The 25,002-nt window shown below is 36.9% G+C and overlaps 1 protein-coding gene across 1 annotated transcript in view; it reads right to left on the reverse strand.

Annotated features, from left to right (window-relative positions):
- Nucleotides 1–8,598: 8,598 nt before the first annotated feature.
- IL1RAPL2 (interleukin 1 receptor accessory protein like 2) overlaps nt 8,599–25,002 on the reverse strand; it is a 610,196-nt gene continuing 593,792 nt past the window's right edge. The window contains 2 exon segments of the mRNA XM_023757470.1: nt 8,599–9,296; nt 21,999–22,169. Of these exon segments, the coding sequence (XP_023613238.1) occupies nt 8,599–9,296; nt 21,999–22,169 (869 nt within the window).

The raw sequence follows: 25,002 nt of genomic DNA on the forward strand, positions 1-25,002 counted from the left end.
ATTCTCATTTTTTTCTGCTCATTTTCTCACTTTCCCTGTGTCAAGGAGGTGGATAAAGCTCACAATGTATTGGCTTAATAGAAAATATGTCAAAATAGGACAGAAACTTGAATATTTCTGCATACTGAATTTACTGGTGGAATTGCTAGAGTGGCACACCCTGTGCCTGGTAAAGGAGGTTAATCTAATCCCTATTCTTCCACCCAGTATGATAATTATAGATATAAAAGTACCCTTTGCATAAAAGAAAGTTATTGTTTTTATTGGCAATAAATCATTATGTAAAGTATATATTTAAGAAAAAGGACTATGTGGTTAAGAGCAATAGATTACTTTGGGTGGCCTCATAGAACTAAATTTTCTGAATGTTCTGAGGAATGATTTGTTTGACTGGTGAAATGCTTAAGAAACTTTGATCTCCAACCACAAATTGACTTACAATCCTAAAATTCTAGATATAGACAGGACATAAAGATATAATCTAAACCATTTTTTTTCTTTCTCAAAAATTGGGAACAAGAATGCTTACTGAAAGAAGCAAGTGAAAAAAATATTCCTAATATTTTTAAGGGTTACAGATGCTCCTAAATGCACTCCTCTTTTTAATCAAGAAATGTGATGTGAGCATCTCCCCTGTGATCAGCACTGTTATAGGTCCTTGGATTACAGCAAGGAATAAGACATGGCCACTAATCTTCAGAAACTTGTTGTCTATTTTGGTGTTTTCTGCTTCCTATAACTTTACTGCTTATTTTTGTTTGTTTGTTTAATCTTTTGACATTATGGAAAAGAATTACTCAATGCCTTATTATTGGATATGTTCATTTGTTCATTAAACACCATTTCCTTTTTCTTCTGGGCAAACAGCTAGACTATATCTCTTAACGTCTCTCCCTACTTCCTCACCTCTTGGAATGTAAGTGTTTTCTATGGGCCATTGTGTGTCATCCTCCAAATCTCCCCTCCATCTCCTGAGCAAATGAAGAAGACTCATCAGACTTAGAGATCAGAAAAACAAAATAGAAAAAGCCTATCTCTGAATGACTGTGAAGTAGAGCCTTTCCCCATAATCCCTTTCAGTCCTCATCATTAGACGGTGATGTGAGCAAGCATTACATTTTTATTGTGTTAACCTGCAGGATTTGGGTTATTGTCCTTAACAACAGTAACATACTCTTACTAATACAGTGTCCCTTACAAAGTATCCATCATAATTTTAAAGATTGTAATAATTCTGCCTTCAATTTTGGTGAATATTTGGTTCCTTGGGTTCAGGTCTTATGTGGTTGGTTATCAATTCTTTATTGCTCTTCACAGGTGCGCTTTCTGTGCCTCCTCCCACCAAGCCAGTACACTGCAACATATTCTTTTTTGTTCTTTGTGAACTTTGTCCAGTTTTTCTATTTTAAAACCTGTAACAAACTCCTGAGATATCTGCCTCCTGAGGTTCCCAATAATTGAATAACTTCAATGCCTCTATTTTAAGAAAATAATTATTTACTCCAAAATAAGACAAGACATTTAAATAGCATTGGAATATGAGACCTAAAGGACCAAACACCATCCATTACTTACTTGAGAATCTGAGAGTTTATTCAGCAGAATAAATGTAATTGTTTGTTTCAGAGCTGATTTTCAGAAGCATTTTGCCTCTCCTTACCATTACTCTCCTGCAAACACTTCAGGGGTTGTTGTAGTAGTAAATACACCTACCATTGTGTTGTCTCTATTCTTGCCTGTAAGGTGTCAGGATGTTCAGTTAAGAAAGTATGTTAAATACTCTAAATTAATTCCTTTGGTGCAACTAACTTTCTTTATCATTAGAATATTTTTTAGAGAGTTAGAAACATCGATGAGAGAGAAACATTGATCAGCTGCCTCCTGCACACCCCCCACTGGAGATGTGCCCGCAATCAAGGTACATGCCCTAGACTGGAATCGAACCCAGAACCCCCCAGTTCGCAGGCCGACACTCTCTCCACTGAGCTAAACCAGTTAGGGCGATTATTAGAATCTTTACTGACTAGTTATTTTTTTTTAATTTTCCACTTTTTAAAATTTGTTAAATTGATTGGGGTGACATTGGTTAACATGAAATATAGGTTTCATCTTTGGATTTCTATGTTATAAGATATGTATATTGCACCATATGCCCACCACCAAAAGTCAAATCCCCTGTCACCTCATATTAGGACCCTCTTCCCTCTGACAACCACCACTCTGCTGTTCGTGTTCATAAGTTTCAGTTTTATATCCCACATATGAGTGAAATCATATGATTCTTAGCTTTTTCTGTCTGACTTATTTCACTTAGCATGTTCTCAAGGTCTATCCATGTTGTTGTAAATTGTGCTATGTCATTCTTTCTTAGGGCTGAGTAGTACTCCATTGTGTATATGTACCACAACTTCTTTTTTCCAATTCTCTATTGAAGGCCACTTTGGTTGTTTCCATGTCTTGGACACTGTGAATAATGTTGCAATAAAAATAGGAGTGCAGATATCTTTGTGAATACATGATTTTGAGTTTTTTGGGTATATACCCAGGAGTGGGGGTGCTGGCTCATATAGTAGTGCTAGACAAATTTTTTGGTTGCCAGACTGATTTTCATACTGGCTGTATCAGTCTACATTCCCACCAGAAGTGAAGGAGGGTTCCTTTTATCCAAAACCTCTCCAACACTTGCTATTGCTTGCCTTTTTTTATAATGGCCACTCTAACAGGTATGAGGTACTATCTCCTGGTAGTTTGATTTGCATTTCCCTAATGGCCAGTGAGGTTGAACATCTTTTCATATATCTATTGGCTGTTCATATGTCTTCTTGGGAGAGGTGTATTTTCAGGTCCTCTGACCACTTTTTCATTGGATTGTTTGTTTGGTGTTGAGTTTTATGAGTTCTTTATATATTTTGGAAATTAAACCTTTGTTGGAGGAGCTACTATTCACAAATATCATCTCCCATCTGGTTGGTTGTCTCTTTGTTTTGTTGTCCATTTCTTTTGCTGTGCAGAAGCTCTTCAGTTTGATATAGTCCCATTCATTTATTTTTGCCTTTACCTCCCTTGCCTTTGGGGTCAATTCTATAAAATGTTCTTTATGGCCCAGGTCCATATGTTTGGTACCTATATTTTCTTCTATGTAACTTATAGTTCAGGTTTTATGTTTAGGTCTTTGATCCATGTTGAATTAATTTTTGTACATGGGGACAAACTATAATCCAGTTTCATTCATTTGCATGTGGCTTTCCAGGTTTTCCAGCACCAATTATTGAAAACCTTATCCTTACTTCAGGCTCCTTTGTTGAAAATTATCTGTCCATGTACATGTGGTTTTATAGCTGGGCTTTCTATTCTGTTCCATAGATCTGTGTGACTGTTTCTCTACCAATACCATGCTGTTTTCAGTTTCACTCTGGAGTATAATTTGAACTCAAGTAACATGATACCTCTAGTTTTGTTCTTATTTTTCAGGGTCTTTTTTGGTTCCATACAAATCTGATGCTTTCTTGTTCTATTTATTTAAAAAAATTACATTGGGATTTTGATGCGAATTGCATTAAATCTATATATTGCTTTGGATAATATGGCCGTTTTAACGATGCTTATTCTTCCAAACCAAGAACATGGGATATTTTTTCCATTGTTATGTATTTTTCAATCTCTTTTAATAATGTTTTGTAATTTTCAGAATATAGGTCTTTCACATCCTTTGTTAAGTCATTTTCCACTTTTCACATCAACACATCCTGTATTTTTCTCTTCCTCCTCAGATTTGCCTTGTTCCTGAGAGTATCCAGGTCACCACCCTCCATCTCTTATCAACTAGTACATGTATTGTGAAGTAGCCTCTCAAATATTTTACCTGTCACTATACTCTCCCCCCTACCTAATTCTTCCTTCATCTGCTATGAGATGAATGTTCCAGCATCTCTCCCAGTCATACTTTATTATACCCTCACACAGCTTTCTCCTCTTGGTATCCAAATATGCTTATCTTATATAATAAAGAGGTAATATGCAAATTGACCATCACTCCAACATACAAGATGGCCACCCCCATGTGGACACAAGATGGCTGCCACAAGATGGCCGGCAGGGGAGGGCAGTTGGGGGTGGCCAGGCCTGCAGGGGAGGGCAGTTGTGGGTGATCAGGCCAGCAGGGGAGGGCAGTTAGGGGTGACAAGGCCTGCAGGGGAGGGCAGTTGGGGGTGACCAGGCCCACAGGGGAGGGCAGTTAGGGGAAATCAGGCCAGCAGGGGAGCAGTTAGGCGTTGATCAGGCTGGCATGGGAGTGGTTAGGGGATGATCAGGCTGGCAGGCAGAAGTGGTTAAGGGCAATTGGGCAGGCAGGCAGGCAAGCAGTTGGGAGCCAGCAGTCCCAGATTATGAGAGGGACATCCCTCGAGGGATCCCAGATTGGAGAGGTTACAGGCTGGCTGAGGGACACACACCCTCCATGCACAAATTTTGTGCACCAGGCCTCTAGTTTTCAGATAATAGGACTTGCTTAGTTTCTCATCAGTCTTCACATGTGCTATTCTCTGCAATTGGGAAAGCACCATACTTCACCACTGGTCCCTCAATTCCAAACTTATGTCTTGTTCAAGAGTGAATAATCCCACCTCCCTTATCTACTCTGCGTATGTAATATTAATTTTCCTATGCTAGAATGTGGTTTTCAAATAATGCTTTATTAATGCATATGATGTGTAAACTATTCAAAAACAGGGACTTCAATTTAAAAATAATTATATTATACTTTATGTAGTGGACATTATACAGTGCTACTCAATAAATATTCATGATTGCCATTAGTACCATCTGGAGAAAATGTGTTTGATCAAACAATAGTGATCACTTGAGAAGACAAGTTTAGATGGATATAGGTTCTGATCTCACAGGAATTATATAGAGTATTGAATAACCTTCTTAAATTGCCTATTACTGATTTCAGTTCTCAAAAAGATAACTTTGAAGTGAAAGTATTTGAAGCAAATTATTATTGTTTACCAAGCAACCCCATACATTCATCAGATAGCATTAATGTCCAACACTGAGACCTCCTATCAAACATCTTAGAACAAAAATGCATGAGTAATAGAGAAATTTGAGCCAAACTATTTTCAACATTAAATTCTCTCTCAGAAAACAGCAACAAAAATTACAAGTTTTCAAACTTTACTGGTCACTAAGGAACTATTTTCTGTCTTAACATCACTTTGGTTTTATCAATTCACTACCACACCTTGGGAAATGAATATAGGAATGTAAAGATTTATATGCACAATTTTCATGATATTCTCCTTGGTCATTACTTGATTTTTAGGAAACACCAACCAATTTATTTAAAAGTGCCAAAGGGCAGTAAATGCTTGAAACTAGTAGTTCTATGCTCTTGTAAGGCTTTTAGTTATCAAGTGTGCCAGTGAGTTTCTTTCCTTCTCTTGGAAGAATTTCATTCTTTCTCACTCCTGCCATTTTCCAACTTGTTACAGAATTAATTTATAGGATACTACTTATTTGCATGTCCTTTTGAAACTCTTCCATAAACTTCTCTTTCACAACTTAACTGTTTATCTTCTCATTGCAGCCTGGTTCCTGATTTTAATCCCCACAGTGCTATCCACCAATCCTCAAACAAAGTATTGTCTTTTCACATGATACTACCCTAGATTCAAGCTTTATGAGATTCCTTAAGTGCCTTTGTACCCATTTGTTAAGTTAAAGTGATTGAAAGCTAAACAGCTTTGGAACTAATTGAATTATGGCTTAGAGTGGGTGAGGAGAGATGCCTTCTTACTTCGATTTAAGAACTACTCAGCTACCTTTGAGTCTCAATATTTAGATTGGAGTCCCATAGATTACCAAACCTGCCAGATTTTGTATTTGGCAAATTAAAACCATTTACATGTTGCCCATCTCCCTGAGCATTGAGTTGTGATTTTCTCATTTGTCTCATAATTTCAGATATTTTTTAGAAAACTTTACCTTAAAATAGCCTAAAGTTTAAACTATGTATGCTGTTGGTGGATGAGCTAAATCAATTTGTTATGAATGTATGGGAACTAGTTGTGCCAGCATTTTTCTAAATTTTCACAATCTATTTCAATGAAAAATTGAGAAGAAAAATTTTCTCACTGTGAAAGAAACTGATAGAGTACATCATATTCTATACGAAATACCTGTTGGTGGATGAGCTAAATCAATTTGTTATGAATGTATGGGAACTAGTTGTGCCAGCATTTTTCTAAATTTTCACAATCTATTTCAATGAAAAATTGAGAAGAAAAATTTTCTCACTGTGAAAGAAACTGATAGAGTACATCATATTCTATACGAAATACTTATTACACCATTATGGGCTATATATTTTAAAAGTCTCAGATGAAAATCAAATTTTGAATTACTATCTAGAAATAAAATTTTATAGATAGTGTATACACTGGTTTCTCAAAATGATAGAAAAGGTTTCTTGTCAAGTTCACCAGCACAAGTGTGAATGCTCTGTTTTTTAGTACATACTAGTTGTGAAAGGACACATTGTGGCCAGCCAACTCAAATTGCTACCCACGTTTAATCATTGTAAATAAAGGAAGCAGAGAGACCCATGTTATATTTTCAGAACTGGCATGCTCAATACAGAACTATTAGTTTAAAAATACTACTTAACATTCTATTTGAATTTATCTAGACTTCTGTGTAAAACAAAATAATAAAAAGTACAATTGGTCACTTAAACATACAGTACTCATTCCATGCAAGTTATTAACTTAGTAATTACACATATCATTAAATAACAATGAGAGCAAATACAACTTGATAACGCTTGGGAAACAGTTAAGTACTAATAAATTTCCATTTTGAAAAACCTATAGTTTTTACAGAAGCAAAATCACCTTTCTCAGTGTGAAACACCTGTATGTTTTGAATAGGACTTTTCAAAGGAACAACTAATTGTCTCACTGTGAAATGAACATGTACCACTGCTAAGTGTTCACATACTCTTGGTGCATAATGTATTTCTTTAACAGCTTGATATAGTAAAGCAACAGAGAAGCAAGTACTTTGAACCCATGGACCACAGGAGTCGATAATATAAAGAGATTGAAAAAATAATCAAAACATTATCTAATGTTCTCTTATACATTTGAGTTTTAGTTACATGGGTGGGCAAATTAATTTTTGCACACTGTGTACATTTGTCCTTGCTTATATTTTTTTTCAAAACATGATTTAAGAAATATTTCCAAAATGCCAGAATCAACCTTGGTTAACAATTGACCCTCATGGGCATCTTGGTGGAGAACACACCAAAATGGATTAATTGAAAAGAATATAAAGTAGTAATCCACAACAAATATGAAAATAGGGGAACATTCCTTACAGAGAATTCATAATATTTTAGATTATTCACAGGGATTTTCTGGTGGAGTACAGTCACAGTCACAATGTGAGGGTGGAGAAGTTTATCTACAAGATATATTCTTTGAAGCACCAGGAATAGAGATAATTCTACAGGAACCTTACACATATCACCAAGCAGATATTGTATATGTACAGAATAGTGTATTTCACAACTACATTTTAGATAAGAATCACTGCAATTGCTGCTCTACCACCAGTAAACTTGAATTATTTAGCACTTCATCTGTGGTTATTGTTGTTTTACTTCTTCTGTATTGCTGATATGTGCAGTCAGTATTTATTTAAATTCAAACACCAATGACACTGATAAAAGTAGGAAGATACTCACATCTTCTTATAAAGTTTATAGAAGGTTGATGGATTATTTGGGGGGAATCAAAATGTGAATTTGTTAGCAAACAATAAAATACACACTTTAAAATGTGTTTCAATTTTTTAAAACTTTTAAAATAGGCGCTAGAAAGTCATAAGGTTGTTCAAAATCATTCTAAAAGAGCTGACAACCTGTCTATTCAGTTGCTTAAGAAATGCATGTTGTTTACCTACCAGTTTGCCTACGGAATATGTGCTTGCCTAATAAAGCTATGTCACAACTATCTTTATGATCTATTGATTTAGTCTACAGAAATTGTCCATTAAATTGAAGAAGTTCTAATTGCTTCGATCACATTTTTCATTAACTGATCTTCCTCTGCAAGTAGTCTTCCAATTTGAGTGCCTCAACACTTCTTTCTTGATAATTACTGATTTTCAGCTAATCTATAATAGTTCTTCTTTCATCTTAAAGGTAGTTCAGAATTTTCAAATTCAGTAAAAGTCTTTAAATTTTCCCTGTTTCAAATACCACATAGATAGTGAAATATTCATAAATATGTCAAAGGTAGCTCATCTACTAAGCTTGCAGTTCAAGTGGTATCATAAAACCTACTCTAAAACAATAGGAGTAACATTTTCCAGGAGAAATTAAAACTGTAAATTGGAACAAGGTACTATACTACAAAAGCAGGTCTTTCTTCCCCCAGTATTCTGGGAATGCATACAAAAATTGAAGTACAAAAGCAATTTCTGTGCCTTTTTCTTCCAACACTTTTTCAGCACCTCAATGTTAGGTGTACTTTATGCTTGTTATAGCATAAATTTTCCATGGCTTTTCTCGGTATGTCAGATTCTTCACTACCAAATATCACTGGTGAAGCTAAGCTCTTTGGGTGATAGAGGTAGCATGGAACTGTTTCTATGAAATTCCTGGGTATCTTTCAGGGGATTATTAAGTGGTAGTTGTCCATTGAGTAGCTTCAGAGGCAGGTTACAGTAAGTGTGGTGGTTGCTTAAGGAAGGTACAGACAAGGTGGTGGTTGGCATCTCGTGTTTATAACTTCTGCAACAGTGCCTCATTTGCATCGAATCTGAATGGTGGAATTCAGGGAGATCAGCTTGAGATGATACCAGAGAGGCTGAGGTACTGGTCATGGCAATAGAGGGTATAGGTTGGAGCTCTCCAAAAAGTCCTTGTTCTGCAGAGTCCAGAATCTGGCATCGAGAAAGTACTTCCTTTTTCCTGATGGGCATTTCATATACTAAGTGCTTCCAAAACTTAGAAGTTAATTTGCTGCTTTTGGGTCCCTTCCACTTGATTAGTGACAGAAGTTTGATGCTGTGCTTTAGTGATTCCACTTCCTGGCAATTCACCTTCCCTTTTAATTCTGTACACTCAATCAAGATCACTTTGATTTCCCCACTGGCTAGCATGTTATGGAGTCTGCTTTCCAATTCAAAAATACTCCATCCTCGTTTGAGAATATAGTTTGATGTTAGCACGATAATAAGTCTTCTGCTTTGCTCAACACATCTTGTGAGATCTTCAATGTATGCTAAAAATCACAGAAAGAGAGAAAGAGTAAAAAAAAAGACATTTCCAGTTTTTAAAGCATTAGGTTTGCACTTTAGAATAGTAAAGATCCAGTCTTTCACTAACGCACATCATTTTTTCTTTTGTTGTATTGCACATTTAGAAAGCCCATTTTCTTAAAAAGAAAAATGAAAAACAAACAAACAAACAAACAAAAACAAACACCTGCTTAGCCCTGGTCAGTGTTGTTCCATTTCAGCATTTCTCTGTACACCGAAAGGTGGCAGGTTTCATTCCCAGTCAGGGCACATACCCAGGTTGTGGGTTTGATCCCTGGTTGGGACATGTATGAGAGGCAACTGATCAATGTTTCTCTCTCACATCAATGTTTCTCTCTCTCCCTTCTCTCAATTAAAAAAAATGTTTAAAATACTCATTTTTTGCCCTTCATTACTTACGGTGTTTTGTTGGTGAATATTAAATCTGACTTCTTCAGAGCTTAGGCATATTTCAGTTATTTTTATTTAGTTGATAAATTAATTTAAAGCAGGCTTCCAGGCTTATACTCTAAGTAAACAAGCAATCAATCAGTTGATGAAAGCAAAAATGGAACTTTTTAATGACTGAAGAGTCACTTGTATTTATGGGTTTTGTTTGCTTTATCCCCTATTTTTCAACTACAAAACAAGTAAGGGGGGGCCTATGTATATGAACTACTTCAAACATACTGTAACAGAAATGGTGGAAAATCTTCAGAAATCATAGCTTGTTTCTCAGAATACTTTCTGTTACTTGCAACTTTAGGTTCTCCGTTTTGCCCTTAAAATCCAGAGATAGGGAAGTGGTATGTATGTGCCCATGAATTTTGAGCCAGCTGCTCTTTTTTCAGAGGGAGAGAGAGTGTTGGAGTTGAAAGTCGGGGGTGGTGTGGAATGAGCAGGAACCAAGGAAGAGTCAACTAAGAAGAAAGTTTTAGTGCCCTTTGTGGAGCAATTCTGAGAGTGATGTGAATATGTTATGGACTTTCCAAGGTAGAAAAACACTCAACTTGAAATTTATACCATGGAATAATCTTTTTGCAAGCATCCCCCTCAAAGTCTTATCCGCCAAAAGGGGAAACACACACATGTGTTAACAAATGGAGACTTGGACACAGGTGCTACAACAGAGAGCTGTCTTTACTAAGCAGAGCACAAGGTCTTGTCTAATGTGCAGTGTCCTCTAGCAGAAACAGTGCTTATAGAAGCATAGCAACATTTGTCACTGTAAATCTGTCCAAGGTTACAGGCTGCTTTCAAAGAGTCATGTCCAATGCATAGTGTGGGACCACCACACAGCCCAGTATAAGCCATTTGAAAAGAGAAACTTATTTTACAGATGCATACTTTGCAGATGATCTCTCTTTCCCAGTGTTTATTTCCACCACTTGGCAGCAAAAACACTTTCACAAGTGAAAATGAGCAAACTTTTTACACACCCTACAGATAAACAAGGAACTTTTAAAGAGATACACATAGAATTGCCCATTTTCAATTAATTGTTACTGCTCTTTTGGTTTTTTACTTAATACATTTTAGCACTTTCTTATGAGGTAGTTACAATGACTGTATCTGAGAGGATAAAGCAACTACTAAGTGGGAAAAGAACCTCTTAATAATTATAAGCATTTTATTTAAGCATTTTATTTTAGAGATTGTGTATTCAGGGAGAAATCAGCATTAAAATCTGCAAATAGTAAAAACAAAACAAAAGAACAAAACAAAAAACAGTACTCAAGTAGCAACAGGAAAGTTGTCCCTCGGTAATTATCATTTAGAGAACTGGTGAAACAGAAAGGAAGGCAAGGTAGAAAGTTTCACTAAAGTGGAAAAAATATTATCCCAATGCATCAACATCTCTGACTCTTCATTTTATTCCTTTCTTTCTGCTCCCAAAAAGAAAGAAGTTATGTGGGAAGCTTCATCATTAGAAGTTGGATCTGTAAGATACAGTAAAATAAACTATCATGCATCTTTCCCATTATTCTTTTCACCTTTCCTCCAAACAACAACAAAAAAACACAAAACCAAACCCAGAATTATGGTATAAGTGCAGGAGTCCATGAAAATACAGTTTTACCAGGTAAATTATGAGTTAATGGTTAATTTTATAGGAGACTCCTTTAAAAATAATTTACCAAGGAGTTATTCTGAATAGTGTTCTTCCATCATTAATTGCAGTTTTTCATTTAATTTTTTAAAATTGTCTGTACAAACCTCTGTAACATAAACTCTACCTCTCTGAATCACATCTCCTTGCCTCCAAGGAAAGCACTGTTTCTATATGTTGAGGTGTAGTTTAATTTACTTTTTAACTACCAGTATACTTTTAAAAACAAAAGATTATATACATATATCCATCACTTAAAGAAAAAAATACAACCCAGGTTTTCACAGTAATTAGAGCAAATATTCACACATATAGTAATTAATTTTATTGGTAAATCATTAACTTTGGCTTCGCTATCCTCTTTCTCAAATGGGGAATTGAACATGGTATAATTTCCCCCCCATTAATACGGTTATTCCTTCACCTGTCTATTATATTTTTACATTTGACAGCTAAGGATAATGCAACATATAGGTTTTTTTCCGGGGGGTGGGGGTTGGGGAGGCTTTTGAGACTCATTAAACAGAAATTGCTTTTGCTCCAAGAATGAATGCCTGTGAGGACAGATCCCACTATGCTCAGCTGCACAGGGTGTGGGTGTTGAAGGAAACCTTGGAGAGAGGGAGTGGTCCCTGTCTCCTGCATACTACTCTTGCTGTGCTTATACTGGCAAAGCCTAGTGGAGAGTTGAGGCAACCATCCAGATTATTCCGGCTGCAAACCTCCTGTGGAAGAAAAAAGGTCTGAATTATCCTGGTTTGCCCTATATATACATTAATCAAATGCACTGGAATCAGTCAGTTAGTACCTCAAAATTTTCCCTGAGTAGACACAGCCGAAATGTCCCAAAGAAAACATGAGCGATTTGCTTGGGCCCTGAATTTCATGTTCCATTTCACTTGGTGAAAAACCAAGTGGAAGTTTTCAGATGTGAAGCCCACATTTCACTTCTTGGGATGGTGATCAGTGGCTGGGCAGCAATCTCAGTGTTTGAAAGCAGCTGGGGAGGTGCCTCCAAGATCTGCCTGGCTCTCAGGAAAAGAAGAGACTGTGCCCTAGCTTCCATATTCTGGCTCTCCCTCTGTTTTTCACTCTCTGCTTTCTTTCTCACTCTTTCTTTCTGTCTTTCCCTCTTTTACTCTCTTTTTCTCTCTTGCTTATCTCCCTTTGCCTCATCCTCCTTCCCTTCCTTCCTAAGTCTTTCTTTCCTTCTCTTTATCTTTCTAAAAAAGAACTTAGCTAGCATGGAAAATAAAAAGTAAATTAGCAAGAGGTAGAGTTAATATTTTTCACTTGCTAATCTTTAGCCAAGGAGTTGTTGCTGGCTTCTACTTAGCAAGTGCCCATAATAATTTCCTCCTTACCTTGGGGTTGCATGTCTGCTTCCAATGACCGAATTGGAGCCTAATCCATTAGGATTATGTCCTGCTTTTGTATGGCTTGTGAGCTAAGAATGATTTTTAAACATGTTTAAAGTGTTGTAAAAGAAGAAAAATAAGAATATGATGTAACAGAGATCATATATAACCCACAAAGCCTAAAATATTTACTATCTGGATCTTTACAGAGAAAGTTTGCTGTTCCTGAATTAGAGATCAATCAGGGTGTGTAGGCTTGGAAAAGTTCCAAATAAACTAAGCAAAAAGGTGTATCGAGTTAAGAAATTGGTCATCCATGGCTAGTGTGGTTTCTGACAGGCAATGGTGTTACCCATGGGCTGTGGCTTTGTTAGAAATGTTTTAGAAACCTCCAGAGACCATTTTAGAAAGCTTGTTATCATGAAGAAATTATAAAGAAACGCCCCGCCCCTCAAAAAATTAAATCCACAGCACATATGAATATTCGCTATACCTTGCCCTGAGTTATTCGGGCAAATTTAGCAACTGAGTAACAGGAATCTCTTAAAATACTATTTTTTCTACAAAAATATATAATATTCCTTAAATTAAAGGTCATTACTTCTTCGCAAATTTTAAAGTAACTTACAATGACAGAATAAACTAAAGGGGATTGTGTCTGATAGCCTCCTGCTTCTCTAGACAAGGCTGTGAAACTACACCAGATTATCAGACATTAAACAAAGCTAATTACACTTAACCTATTTGTGATCTTCATAATTTGGTTAAAAAAAATTCCCTTTGATAAGTTTTCTTAAGTTGGTATAAATTCATTTTTCACATTTAAGTGCACCTGAAAAGAATCTTTTTCCTTTTATCTATACTGTTCCTTTTGACAGGAAGTTAGAAAAAAATATTTTAGAAAAAAAATGCACTGTTACTATGCATTGTCCTTAGGATGTCTATCTATTAGAGAAGTGAAGAAATAATATGTCAGTAGCACCACTGTTTGTAAGAAACAAGGAAAGTGACTACCTAAAACTGTATCAAAAACAAATTCAATTTTAAAATCACTTCCAGGGATAGTTGAATAAAATTCCAGTGCATTTATTTAGAAAAGTAGAATTAGATATATAAAAGTGAGTTGAAAATAGGACACTTATTAACAAAGCAAAAAATATACTATATGAAGAAATACAGAAACAAAATTGAAGCAGACATAATGGCAGGCCCAATAAATTTTTCTAATGGGATGTATATACTTTTCCAAAAGAACTCAGTATAGCCCTAAATCTCAGGCTCTGAATCTGCTGCAGATATAGGCAGAAAGACAAGTGAGAAAAAGACTGTATATCATGAATTTCCATGTGGTCTTGCTACTTCCCACTAACCGTTTGATTTATTAAACTAATCATTTAGCAACTTTGTAAATTATGTTTTATGTTAACACTTCTACTTATGTCAGGGTCATTATTAGGGACAGTTAGCACATTCAAAATGTTAAAAGACTATAGACAAAGACATAATTCATTAATTTGCCAGGTTCCTATAATAGTAGTTCTATATGCCTATAACTGTAGTTCTGTATATCACTATCAGTTAAACAGACAAATCATTGGAGTAAGACAGGATGCATCAAAACAATTAACACGCCATTAATTTTTGGTGAACATTAGTTAATTGATAAGCTATCAACAATGATACTTATAAAACCTATGGGTTAATATGCCAAGACTTAAAACCAAGACAGTTTCTGACAGTGGCTGAGATGGCTCCCCTCCTATTACCTGTGTGGAGAAACCAGCAAAATAATATAGGTTTTCAATGTATCAAAGAAAAATGTATGATTTAGCACTATATATTTGGGGAAAAATAGATCTCTGGTATAACTAGAGGCTTACAGTGAGGTACTTTATAATGTAGTCTCACTAAAAATACTATCTGCATTTTCAATAATGATGTTTAATGCTAAGCTACTGAAAGACTTACACAGGTTGACAACCTGACTCTTTATCTTGGCTGATGCTGCTTAACCTTTTGGGGTTGTGATTCTCCCTTTGGTAAGATTCTGTCTATGTTGTCTGACACATAGATTGAGGATACAGAATTTTTACTTAGTTAGGTGTGTGTGAAGTGAGGAGGGGACATTCTAAACATTGTGTGATATTGCTTTGCCTACAAAAACCTTCTATGTCCCCTCCCTTGCCAAGTCCTTGGCTTGATAATTCCCAGATAGTTTGCTAGGATAAATATTTTGGCAGGTGTTTTGTTTCTGATTAATAGGTTAATCAACAGTTAACATGGATTTGCTGAGACCTTGTGACTGTAGGGAATTATATTTATTTACAGTTTTGACTTTGGAGGCTACATTTCTGGAAATGAATCCTTTACTTTTGCTATTGCATTTAACATGTGGGTGGGTGGGAGAGCATGTTAGTGGACAGAATCTACTCTGGAATGTTGCCACTTCTTTAAATTATTTCTCTTCCCTCTTGACTTCCTCACCAAGAGTAGAGGAAAAGGGACACATTTGGAGAATATTGAAAGAAAGAGAATGTTGAGAGTAGCAAAGAGAGCTCATAAAATGTCTTTCCCCTTCACTTTTCTCCATTACCTTCATATCCTAGAAAGTTGTAGATAAGCTAATTCCAATCAGTGCAATCTTAGTAAATATGAACAAGACAACTTGCTCATTATACAGTTTTTTCTGTAGTTCCATTAGTAGTTAAGACACATTTATCCTGTTCTCCTATACTTTTTTGTTCAAAGGTGCCTGTTCTTTGTGCTACCTAAACAGTAGGTTTCCTGATTGAAATTGTAAACAATGGATTCTTCCTTTACCTCAAACTTTGATGACACACCTTAGTCCACTGACCTCGGTACATTCCTGTGTACAATGGAGTACAGTTTCCTCTCTTTTGACTCTAAAGTAAAGGGAACGGTGCACATATCTAATTTTTTTCCCAGTGAGTAAAATGCACACAATGTGTTAAATGATTGTACATGTTACCCTTGCCTCACAGTTTTTAGGTCACAGACGTCAGATTGTCTGGAAAAGGATTTTATTACTCCCCGAGGACAATTTATTTGAATGGTGTCCAATATGTCCAGCTATTAGAGGAACTATTGGCAATGAATACTACAGGACCATGTGCAAATTTTTTTTTGCTTCACTTCAGAAGTGACTGGGGATCATCTGACACCAGATATATTCTCCAGTCATTTGTCATTTAATTGTGAGCACAATCACATGGCTAGTGCTAAGCATTAAAGAAGTGAAGATTGGACTAGTGAGGAAAGTCTAGCAAAATCAAGAATGTAATCAGACATTATTTATGTTTTCCTTAAATTACTGAAAGAGTACTAATATTCTTGAGAGAAACTCTCAGAAAAATTGAACATGAAAACAAATGGAAAGACAATTTGATACTTGAAGCCAAATTCATAGATATAATTTCAACAGACATAGCTGATAAACCATATGTATGATAATATTTTATTTCACTAGTATCTTTCTCAGATGCAATAATTCATGAATAACTCACACAGAGCTCCCCATACTCTTCCTATGAATAAAAGGGGAAATTGAGGTTAAAACCTTTGAAGGATTTTTTTCCATTTAATGTCCACTTGGACATCTTTAGATTTTCCACAATATTCAGCCAGAACTTGCTCAATTTATAATTGTTAAATTATCGCATATGTACATTTAAGCACTCTACTTGTTTTTCTTAAAGGCCAACAAAAGTTATAGGTTTGGGTTGTTTTTATTCTCAGTCTTAGAATGCTATTTTCTCCCTCTAATCAGTGACGCTCAGCCCAATTTAATAAACTTTTATATTTTCATGTTCTTAAATCTTTGCAGAAACACTGAGATATTATGGGCTCAAGAGCCTAAATGGTACTCATCCAAAAATGTCCCCAATCTCAGGATCTCAGTTGCACAGCTGGGTTCTGTTGGTCACATGTCAGTTTCAGAGCACATCTGTTCATTCCTCAAGGATCCACTAGGCCCCATGAACACAATGTGCTCTGTGTAGAATACTTTACACCACAAAACCCAGCAGCTGCAGGGGTGAAAAAAATCTCTACTTCTCAAGTTTGTGTCTCTAGGCAGTTTTAAGTAGGCTGTTTTTTTGTTTTGTTTTGTTTTGTTTTTTAAATAGGCTTTCTTTTGGTTGCCTGTCATTTCTGACATTCAGATGCCTGTTGGCAACAAAGTTGCTTTTTTATTCTCAGGACAGATGTTTCTAGCCTGGGAAGAGACAGACCAAACTTTTACTGGAAAGTAGGAATTCTTGCCACATTCAGGCACCAAACCTGAGAAAACATAAGAAAGATCCTGGCTACATGCCCAAGAATGGAAAGGTTGGTTACTGCCAGGAAAATAATATCCAGATCTGAAGACTTTTAGTTTTAGCATTAGAGAAAATATGTCAAATCTTCACATCTCGGCTGGTTCATGATGACCAAAGGACACTTTCCTAGTAGGTCATGTGAGAAAGGTACAGACACTTCCACCTCAACTTGGAAAGTGCCATGATTTTTGGAAGAGAGAGAGGGAGAGAAAAAGAGAGAGAGAGATGGAGAGAGAGAGAGAGAGAGAGAGAGAGAGAGAGAGAGAGAGGAAGAAATAGGGAGAGAGACCCATTCACCATTCATGTGCTTTTAAAACTGTATATATTGGAAAGGTTAATGATTTTGGGTATTAATGATTTTGAATTGGAACACTATGAGAGTGGTACAAAGGAAACTAAAGGCATTAAATATGAATGGGTTTATTTCATAGACTTCATTAATTTGATTCATAGAAAATTATTATTGTAGGTCAAGAATATTATAAAGTTTGCTTTTACAATCCTCAAAGGACTCATTGCTAGTTTTTTGAGGAAGGAGTAGTCTTGGATCAACATGTTTTAAATGATATGCGAGGGACAAACATAGCTTATAATATTGTAACTAGTTCCCTCCCCCCCCCCCACACACAGGAATGTGTCTATATTTATATAGCATAACCTGTTAAATCTGTACCAATGACTGCAAGTACAGACCACAGAAGCTTCTTTAATAACATACATACACCAAGTCCAAAATGTTCTACTCTGTCATTCATGTGTAAATCAAATATATTATTCATATACTTCATCGACTTCCTGAATGCATGCTAAAAATGCCAAGGAAAAACTCGTTAATCGTGACATGATGACTGCTCAGCCAGCTCTGAAATGTTGATGGAAAAGTAAAATTGTCAAAGGACCTTTTTAAAAACTTCGGCAGGTTACACTCCAAACTTGGAATTCAGAGAACATGAATTTCCCCGTTCAGGAAGGAAGGATTAAAGTCAAACACCCTCCAGTGGTTGTATCTAAAAATTGCATAGTTGTCTCAATGGCTTACTTGTAAAAGGAGTCTCCCTGTCCACCACTGAGTATACAGGATCCAAGACCCTGCTCAGTCTGATGGTTGTGTAATCTCAAAAAGTTAAAATTATTGCTATGGAATATAAAATCTCTACTCATTCTGATGGCATCTTCTTGGGTGTTTCTATGTTAAAGTATTTAAATGCCAAGGTATAGTAGGTGATAACCTCCTATCATCTTTTTTTTTGTTTTAATCCTCACCTGAGGATGCTTTTTTGTTTTATTAATTTTTTAGAAAGAGAGTAAGGAGAGAGAAAGAGAGAGAGAAACATTGACGTGAAAGAGAAACATCGATGGGTCACCTCTGACTGGGGATTTAACCCACAACCTTTTGGTATGGGATGATGCTCCAACCAACTGAGCCAACCGGCCAGGGCAACCTCCTCTAATCTTTTAGATAGTTTGTTAATATTCTCAACTATTGTAGTTTTGAGATAGGAAATACAGCTTATATTAGCCTCACACCCTATGGTCAAGAAGAATGTTCAGACCTGTCTATGATATGGCAAAAAAACTAATTAATTTCAATCAATTCAGCCAAACAATCACCTGACTCAATGAGGTGTAAAATATTCTACCACCTATTTGGCTAAATTGACATAGCAGATTGATTCAATTGACCTGCCAAGTCATCAAAATAGACTATCTGGGAGCACTAAGAGGACATAACTCTGAGATGCATCTCTCTCCCCATTATGCTCTCTGGGTCTCATTCTCAGCCATATACACATAGGTGCTTCTTTACACAATAAGCAAGTGTCATCTACTGAGTCTCAGGTAAGTGGATCTCCTATGTTCCACGTTGTCCTCATTTCCCTTTCTAACATATAATGGTGAAGCATTGTTTTCTAGTTCAGAATAAAGATGATGATGAAATGTTCAGACATAAAGACTGCCATTTCTATTCACTTGGTGGGGTTGATAAACACTCGCTATTATGGAGCCAACAATTTTGGAATGCAAGAAGGCAGAAAGACTGGCACCACATCGAGTTCTACTCAAGATGACTTGACATTGAATATAAATTCTGCTTGGTAATGATGTTATTTTAATGTAATTTAGGCTATATCACTCTAAAATAGATTTTACTGAATTTCTACATTTAATAAGTTGATCTTGAAAAAAAAACCTACATAGTAATCTAAAAATTAAGCAAAAATAGTAAAGAAGTACTTAAAATTTTATCAGTGATGAATGAACCCCTTATAACTACTTTTACAAATATCTGAAAAAATAAAAATACTATATTCATTGGCCTGTTTTAAGGATTGATGCCATCCCTATGAATTGCTCACAATATTTTTTCTTTCAGTGGAAAACCACTTTGTAGCTTTCATATTCACTTTTTTTTTTAAAAATGTCTTTCACATACCGACATGCACAAATCTATGCTGTGCACCTCAAACTAATATAGAATATTATTGAATGTAAAGTATAATTGAAAACTAAAATATAAAACAATGAAAAATGTAAACCCTTACATATTTTATTCTTATTATTTCCTCATGTCTTAAACCAACACTGTTCAAACAAAATCAACAAGCATCTATGAAGCATCCAATGAGCTCAACTAATCTGCTAGATGAAGACAGGGGCATGAGGATAAATGAGATAGAGTCCCTTCCCTCATGGAGCTTGCAATCTTGCTGACATAAATAGATGGAAATGTACATAAAATAATACAAAATATCACAAGAGTACAAAATTTATAGTCAAACAAGTGATTATACATCATGAAGGGCTAGAGAAATTATTATTGACTTTCCACAGAGGCAGTTATATGGAGAAGGACAACTAGGATTTATAAAGGTATAAAATACTAACATGAACAAAAACATTGCAGAGACACATAAGGTATATCAAAGGCACAGTTTGACTATAGTGGAAGATATAAGTAGGGCAAATGGTAGGAGATAATTTTGGAAAATAAATCTGAGTTGACACCAGACTATAGAAGTGCTTAGTTAAAAGTTATGTTTTATTTTATAGGAAATGGTGAACAATTTAAGAATGTTGAATAGGGGAGTGATGTGATCAAGGGAGTATACATATTAGTGGGACAAGATGGATGAAAGGACAAATAGGGAAGGTAGAGAGTAATCAACATTACAAAAATGAGGTAAATAAGGCCAATGCTAGAATGGTAGAAGTGAGAATGGAAAAAATGCAATAGACACCGGATTTGGGAAAGATATACAGAAGAATAAAAAATGATTGAGGTATCAGCATTTTCATCAAGGCTTGATCAGTATAGAAGTGATATGTCAAATCATCAAAATGAAGAAAATTACAGAGAGAAAAAAGCAAAGGGCCATGTGAAGAAGTTTGGGAAATTCTTTCATTTGTGGTACAGGAAAGTAATGGACTGGTAAATACTGTTTTCTTTATTCTTTTCTATGAACATGTAAATGTGCATACTCACATACACACGCACATATATACATAGGCACATTTGCACTCTGAGAAAATAGATGAGCGACCAGAACTCAGTTGTTTCAATTTGTCTCCTGTCAGTTTAGTGACCACCGTGGACTGCTGATAATCTGAATAAATGTTATTGAGTAATAGCATGATCTAGTGAAGTGAGAACCAGAGGCAAACATACCTAGGCTCTAATTCCAGCTCTAACACTTACCAGCTGCCTAATCTGAAAATTCTTTTGGGCCTTATTTTCTCATCTGTAAGAGGACAGTACCTGCTTTCTCTCTACATAGGGTTATTGTAGCAATGAAATAAAAAATTATGTATGTGAAAATATTGTATATACTGTGAAGTATTGAAAATATAACCTTTTATTTATGTTGTCACAAGTATATAAATGACCCAGCTGGTGTTGCTCAGTGGTTGAGCATCGAACTATGAAACAGGAGGTCATGGTTCCATTCAGTCAGGACACCTGCCCGGGTTATGGGCTCCATCCCTAGTAGGGGGCATGCAGGAGGCAACCGATTAATTATTCTATCTCATCATTGATGTTTCTATTTCTCCCTTTCTCTCTGAAATTAATAAAAATATATTAAAGAAAAAAGTAAATAACCATATTCTGACTTGTGGTTACATTTCAGTTTTCCCCTCTCAAGGATATTAACATAAACTCACATGCAAATTAATTCTAGTACTTTTATTTTCCTCAATGGTATTTTAAGATCTTTGAGGACTAGGACCATTTCTTAGGCTTTTCTGTATTTCCCATACACTTTACCCTGTAAACATTCTGAACAAAATATATATTTTTACTTGGACCAAATTTATTCTGAAAGCTCAAAAATAGCTTTCAATGTATAACATAATTTTAAAGTATCATTCAAGCCCACATAATCCACAACTTCTTAAAAATAACTTAAATATACAGTGAAAGTACAATTCCCAGTGGTCTCACATACCTATTTAAGTGGATTTTCTATAAATCTGAAAATGAATAACAAAGCATAAATTCAGAGTTATTAGTGACAATGATTGTATGTATATGTAGAAATACAATGACAAAAGACCAGCTTTGGAATAAAAATGCATTGAAACTACTTTAGCTGACTTATACAGACTATTTTTTAAGGAGGATCATTTCCTCAGAACACAAAGGCAATATAATAAAATAGACTATTAAGGTACAACTTAAAACTATATCTGAAATATAAGTGAAAGTGCCTTTTAAAATGTGGATGTTAAAAAGTCAGAACACAATCACTGGGGAGAAATTTGAATTTAATAAAATTTCCTGTGAGAAACAACTATCTAAATACTTGGCTGTAATGTTTGAAGCCTCTGTATAACTTCCTAAGGAAACCAAACTTTCAAAATACAAAACTTGATAGTACTTACTTCCACTTGGAATCAGGTCTCTTTCTGGGATGAATAGTTTATATCCATAATGTTTTTCTAGGACATCTGGCAGTATTTCAAGAGCAAACTGCTCTTCTTCAGGATTGTCACAGTCTAAAGTATCTTGATCCACTTTTGTGTAAGAGAGATAGGCATCATATTCCTTGTTGTCTTAAATATAAAGAACAACAAAAGGGTTGTACATATTAGCAGGTTCTTTCCTAAAAATCTATAACCACTAACAGGCTGGAATAAGCACTATAATAAGCAACTGTTGTTAGTAGTTGGAAAAATAAGTCATCGGCCATGTTATAACAAATCCAGTACATTTCAACATAACCTAGTCATATGATGATATGACCTGAAACTTTTATGCAATGGGCAGTAGTCAAGACAGAATAATAGAGGAAATTATTATTTATGACTCTTGGTAACTATACATATTTGTGATGTTCAGTGATGTGTGAATGATTAGCTCAGTGTATTTGAATGCAAGACTAAATAGACCAAAGACATGGATTTGAACTTTTTCTCTGCCAGTTGTCTTGACTCTGTTACTTGGTCACAGACTACATTTAGTTTACACAAATATGTGCAAGAGATCCAAGAGGGGCTGGGCCCTAGAGTGTGGAAGATTGAAATAATCCAGCCTCACTCCTGCAGACACATACTCACAGCACATGCCATTCTTCCAGTTGGTTAGTGTCGTCATCTTCATATACAAAAAGCAGTTCATTACCAAATATTAGAGACAGCAGCTGGGTTTTATACAAGTGCATTCCCTATTATTCTTGTTCAATCCATGGCCAACTAATTTGACACAGCTTCCAAAAGAAGATTTATTTCAAAATATACATCCTTCCAGTATGGGCAAATTAGGTTTTCCCTTCACACATTTAGCCAGAGAGTTAACTGTGCTTTGAGAATGTATATTTTTCTGTTTTTGCTGTATTGGCCCAGAGCTGACCTCTTCATATATATTTTTCCTGAAAAAATTAATGAATATAATTACTCAAGGTATTAGTCCCCATTGGTTTTAGAAGGGCCACATGGAAAAAGTTACATCGTTTTTCAAAATTCCCTTATTTGTAGAAAAAAAAATTTTAAAGTTAATGTAGTGACCATAGGCTCATATAGAACTATTAATATTCATTAAACCTAGATACTTGCAAATAATACTTTTAAAAGACAGGCAAGCCCTGGCTGATTTGGCTCCTTGGATAGAGCGTCAGCCTTCAGACTGAAGGGTTCTGGGTTCAATTCCAGTCAAGGGCACATGCCCAGGTTGTGGGATTGATCCCCAGGAGAGGGCGTGCAGGAGACAACCACTCAATGATTCATTCTCATCATTGATGTTTCTATCTCTCTCTCCCTCTCCCTTCTTCTCTGAAATCAATAAAAATACATTAAAAAAAAGGCAGGCAAACATTTAAATATTTGTTTTTAAAACACATCAATCTTTTTCCATTGAAAACAGATCTGATTAGAATATGGTTAAAACCTGACCAAAAGGTAATTTACAGAATGAAGCAGCCACTTACCTATACCATTAATGATTTGGTTCTACCTGCTGAAGGGGGAACAAAGCATAACATCTATATATCTATACTAATAAAAGAGAAACATACAAATTAATCATCACTCCACTACACCCACCAGCCAATCAGGAGAAAGTATGCAAATTAACCCAACTAAGATGGCAGCAGCCACAGAGCTGGAGTGAGCAGGAGGTTTGGGTTGCCATGGGCGATGGAGGAAGCCAAGCTTCCTGCCTGCCCTGGTCGGCCCTGGCCTCTGCTCAAGTCTACAAAGTTTCAATTATAGAAGATAAATAAATCCCAGATACCTGCTTCCAGCTGGCCCTGGCCTCCGCTCAAGGAGGCACTGAAAAAAAAAAGAAAAAAAGGAGAGGCTGGGAGCTTGGGTCACTGGGGGGCGTGGCCAGGCTGAAAACGGCCATCAGCCCCTCACCCAGGCTGGCCACACCCCCATGGGGTGAGAGTCCCCACTGGGGAGCTTGGCCAGCCTGCAAACAGCCATCAGCCCCTCACCCAGGCTGGCCAGGCACCCCAGTAGGGACCCCCACCCTGAAGGGGGTGTGGCCAGCCTGAAAACAGCCCTCAGCCCCTCACTCAGGCTGGCCACACCCCCATGGGGTGAGGGTCCCCACTGGGGGCTTGAATAGCCTGCAAACAGCCATCAGCTCCTCACCCAGGCTGGCCAGGCACCCCAGTGGGGACCCCTGCCCTGAAGGGGGTGTAGCCAGCCTGAAAACAGCCCTCAGCCCTTCACCCAGGCTGGCCAAGCACCCTAACAGGACTCCCACCCTGATCTGGGACACCTTTCAGGGCAAACCAGCTGGCCCCCACCCGTGCACCAGGCCTCTATCTATACTAATAAAAGGGTAATATGCTAATTAGACTGGGAGACCTTCCAGGAGACCTTCCAGATGTTCTTCTGGACAAAGCCATGGTGGCGGGGCTGAGGTAGAGGTGGTTAGAAGCCAAGAGGGGAGGGCAGTTGTGGGTGATCAGGCCAGGATGGGACAGCAGTTATGGGTGATCATGCTGATGGGGGGCGGGGCCGTTGGGGGTAAGCAGACCAGCAGGGGGGCCAGTTGGGGGCGAGCAGGCCATCAGTGGGGGTCAGTTGGAGGTGATCAGGACAGCAGGGGGGCAATTTGGAGGGAGCAGGCCAGCAGGGGGGCAGTTGGGGATGAGCACACTGGCATGGGGGGTAGTTGGGGGTGGTCAGGCTGGCGGGGGGCATTTGGGGGCGAGCAGGCCGGCAGCCAGGGGCAGTTGGGGGCGAGCAGGCCGGCAGGCAGAGTTGTTAGGGGCAATCAGGCAGGCAGGCAGGTGAATGATTAGGAGCCAGCAGTCCCGGATTGTGAGAGGGATGTCTGACTGCCTGTTTAGGCCCGATCCATGTAAACCAGCAGTAAGACATCCTTCGAGGGGTCCCAGATTGGAGAGAGTGCAGGCTGGGCTGAGGAACACCCCCC

This window comes from Myotis lucifugus, unplaced genomic scaffold (assembly GCF_000147115.1).
Source record: "Myotis lucifugus unplaced genomic scaffold, Myoluc2.0 scaffold_2, whole genome shotgun sequence".
Lineage (NCBI taxonomy): Eukaryota > Metazoa > Chordata > Mammalia > Chiroptera > Vespertilionidae > Myotis > Myotis lucifugus.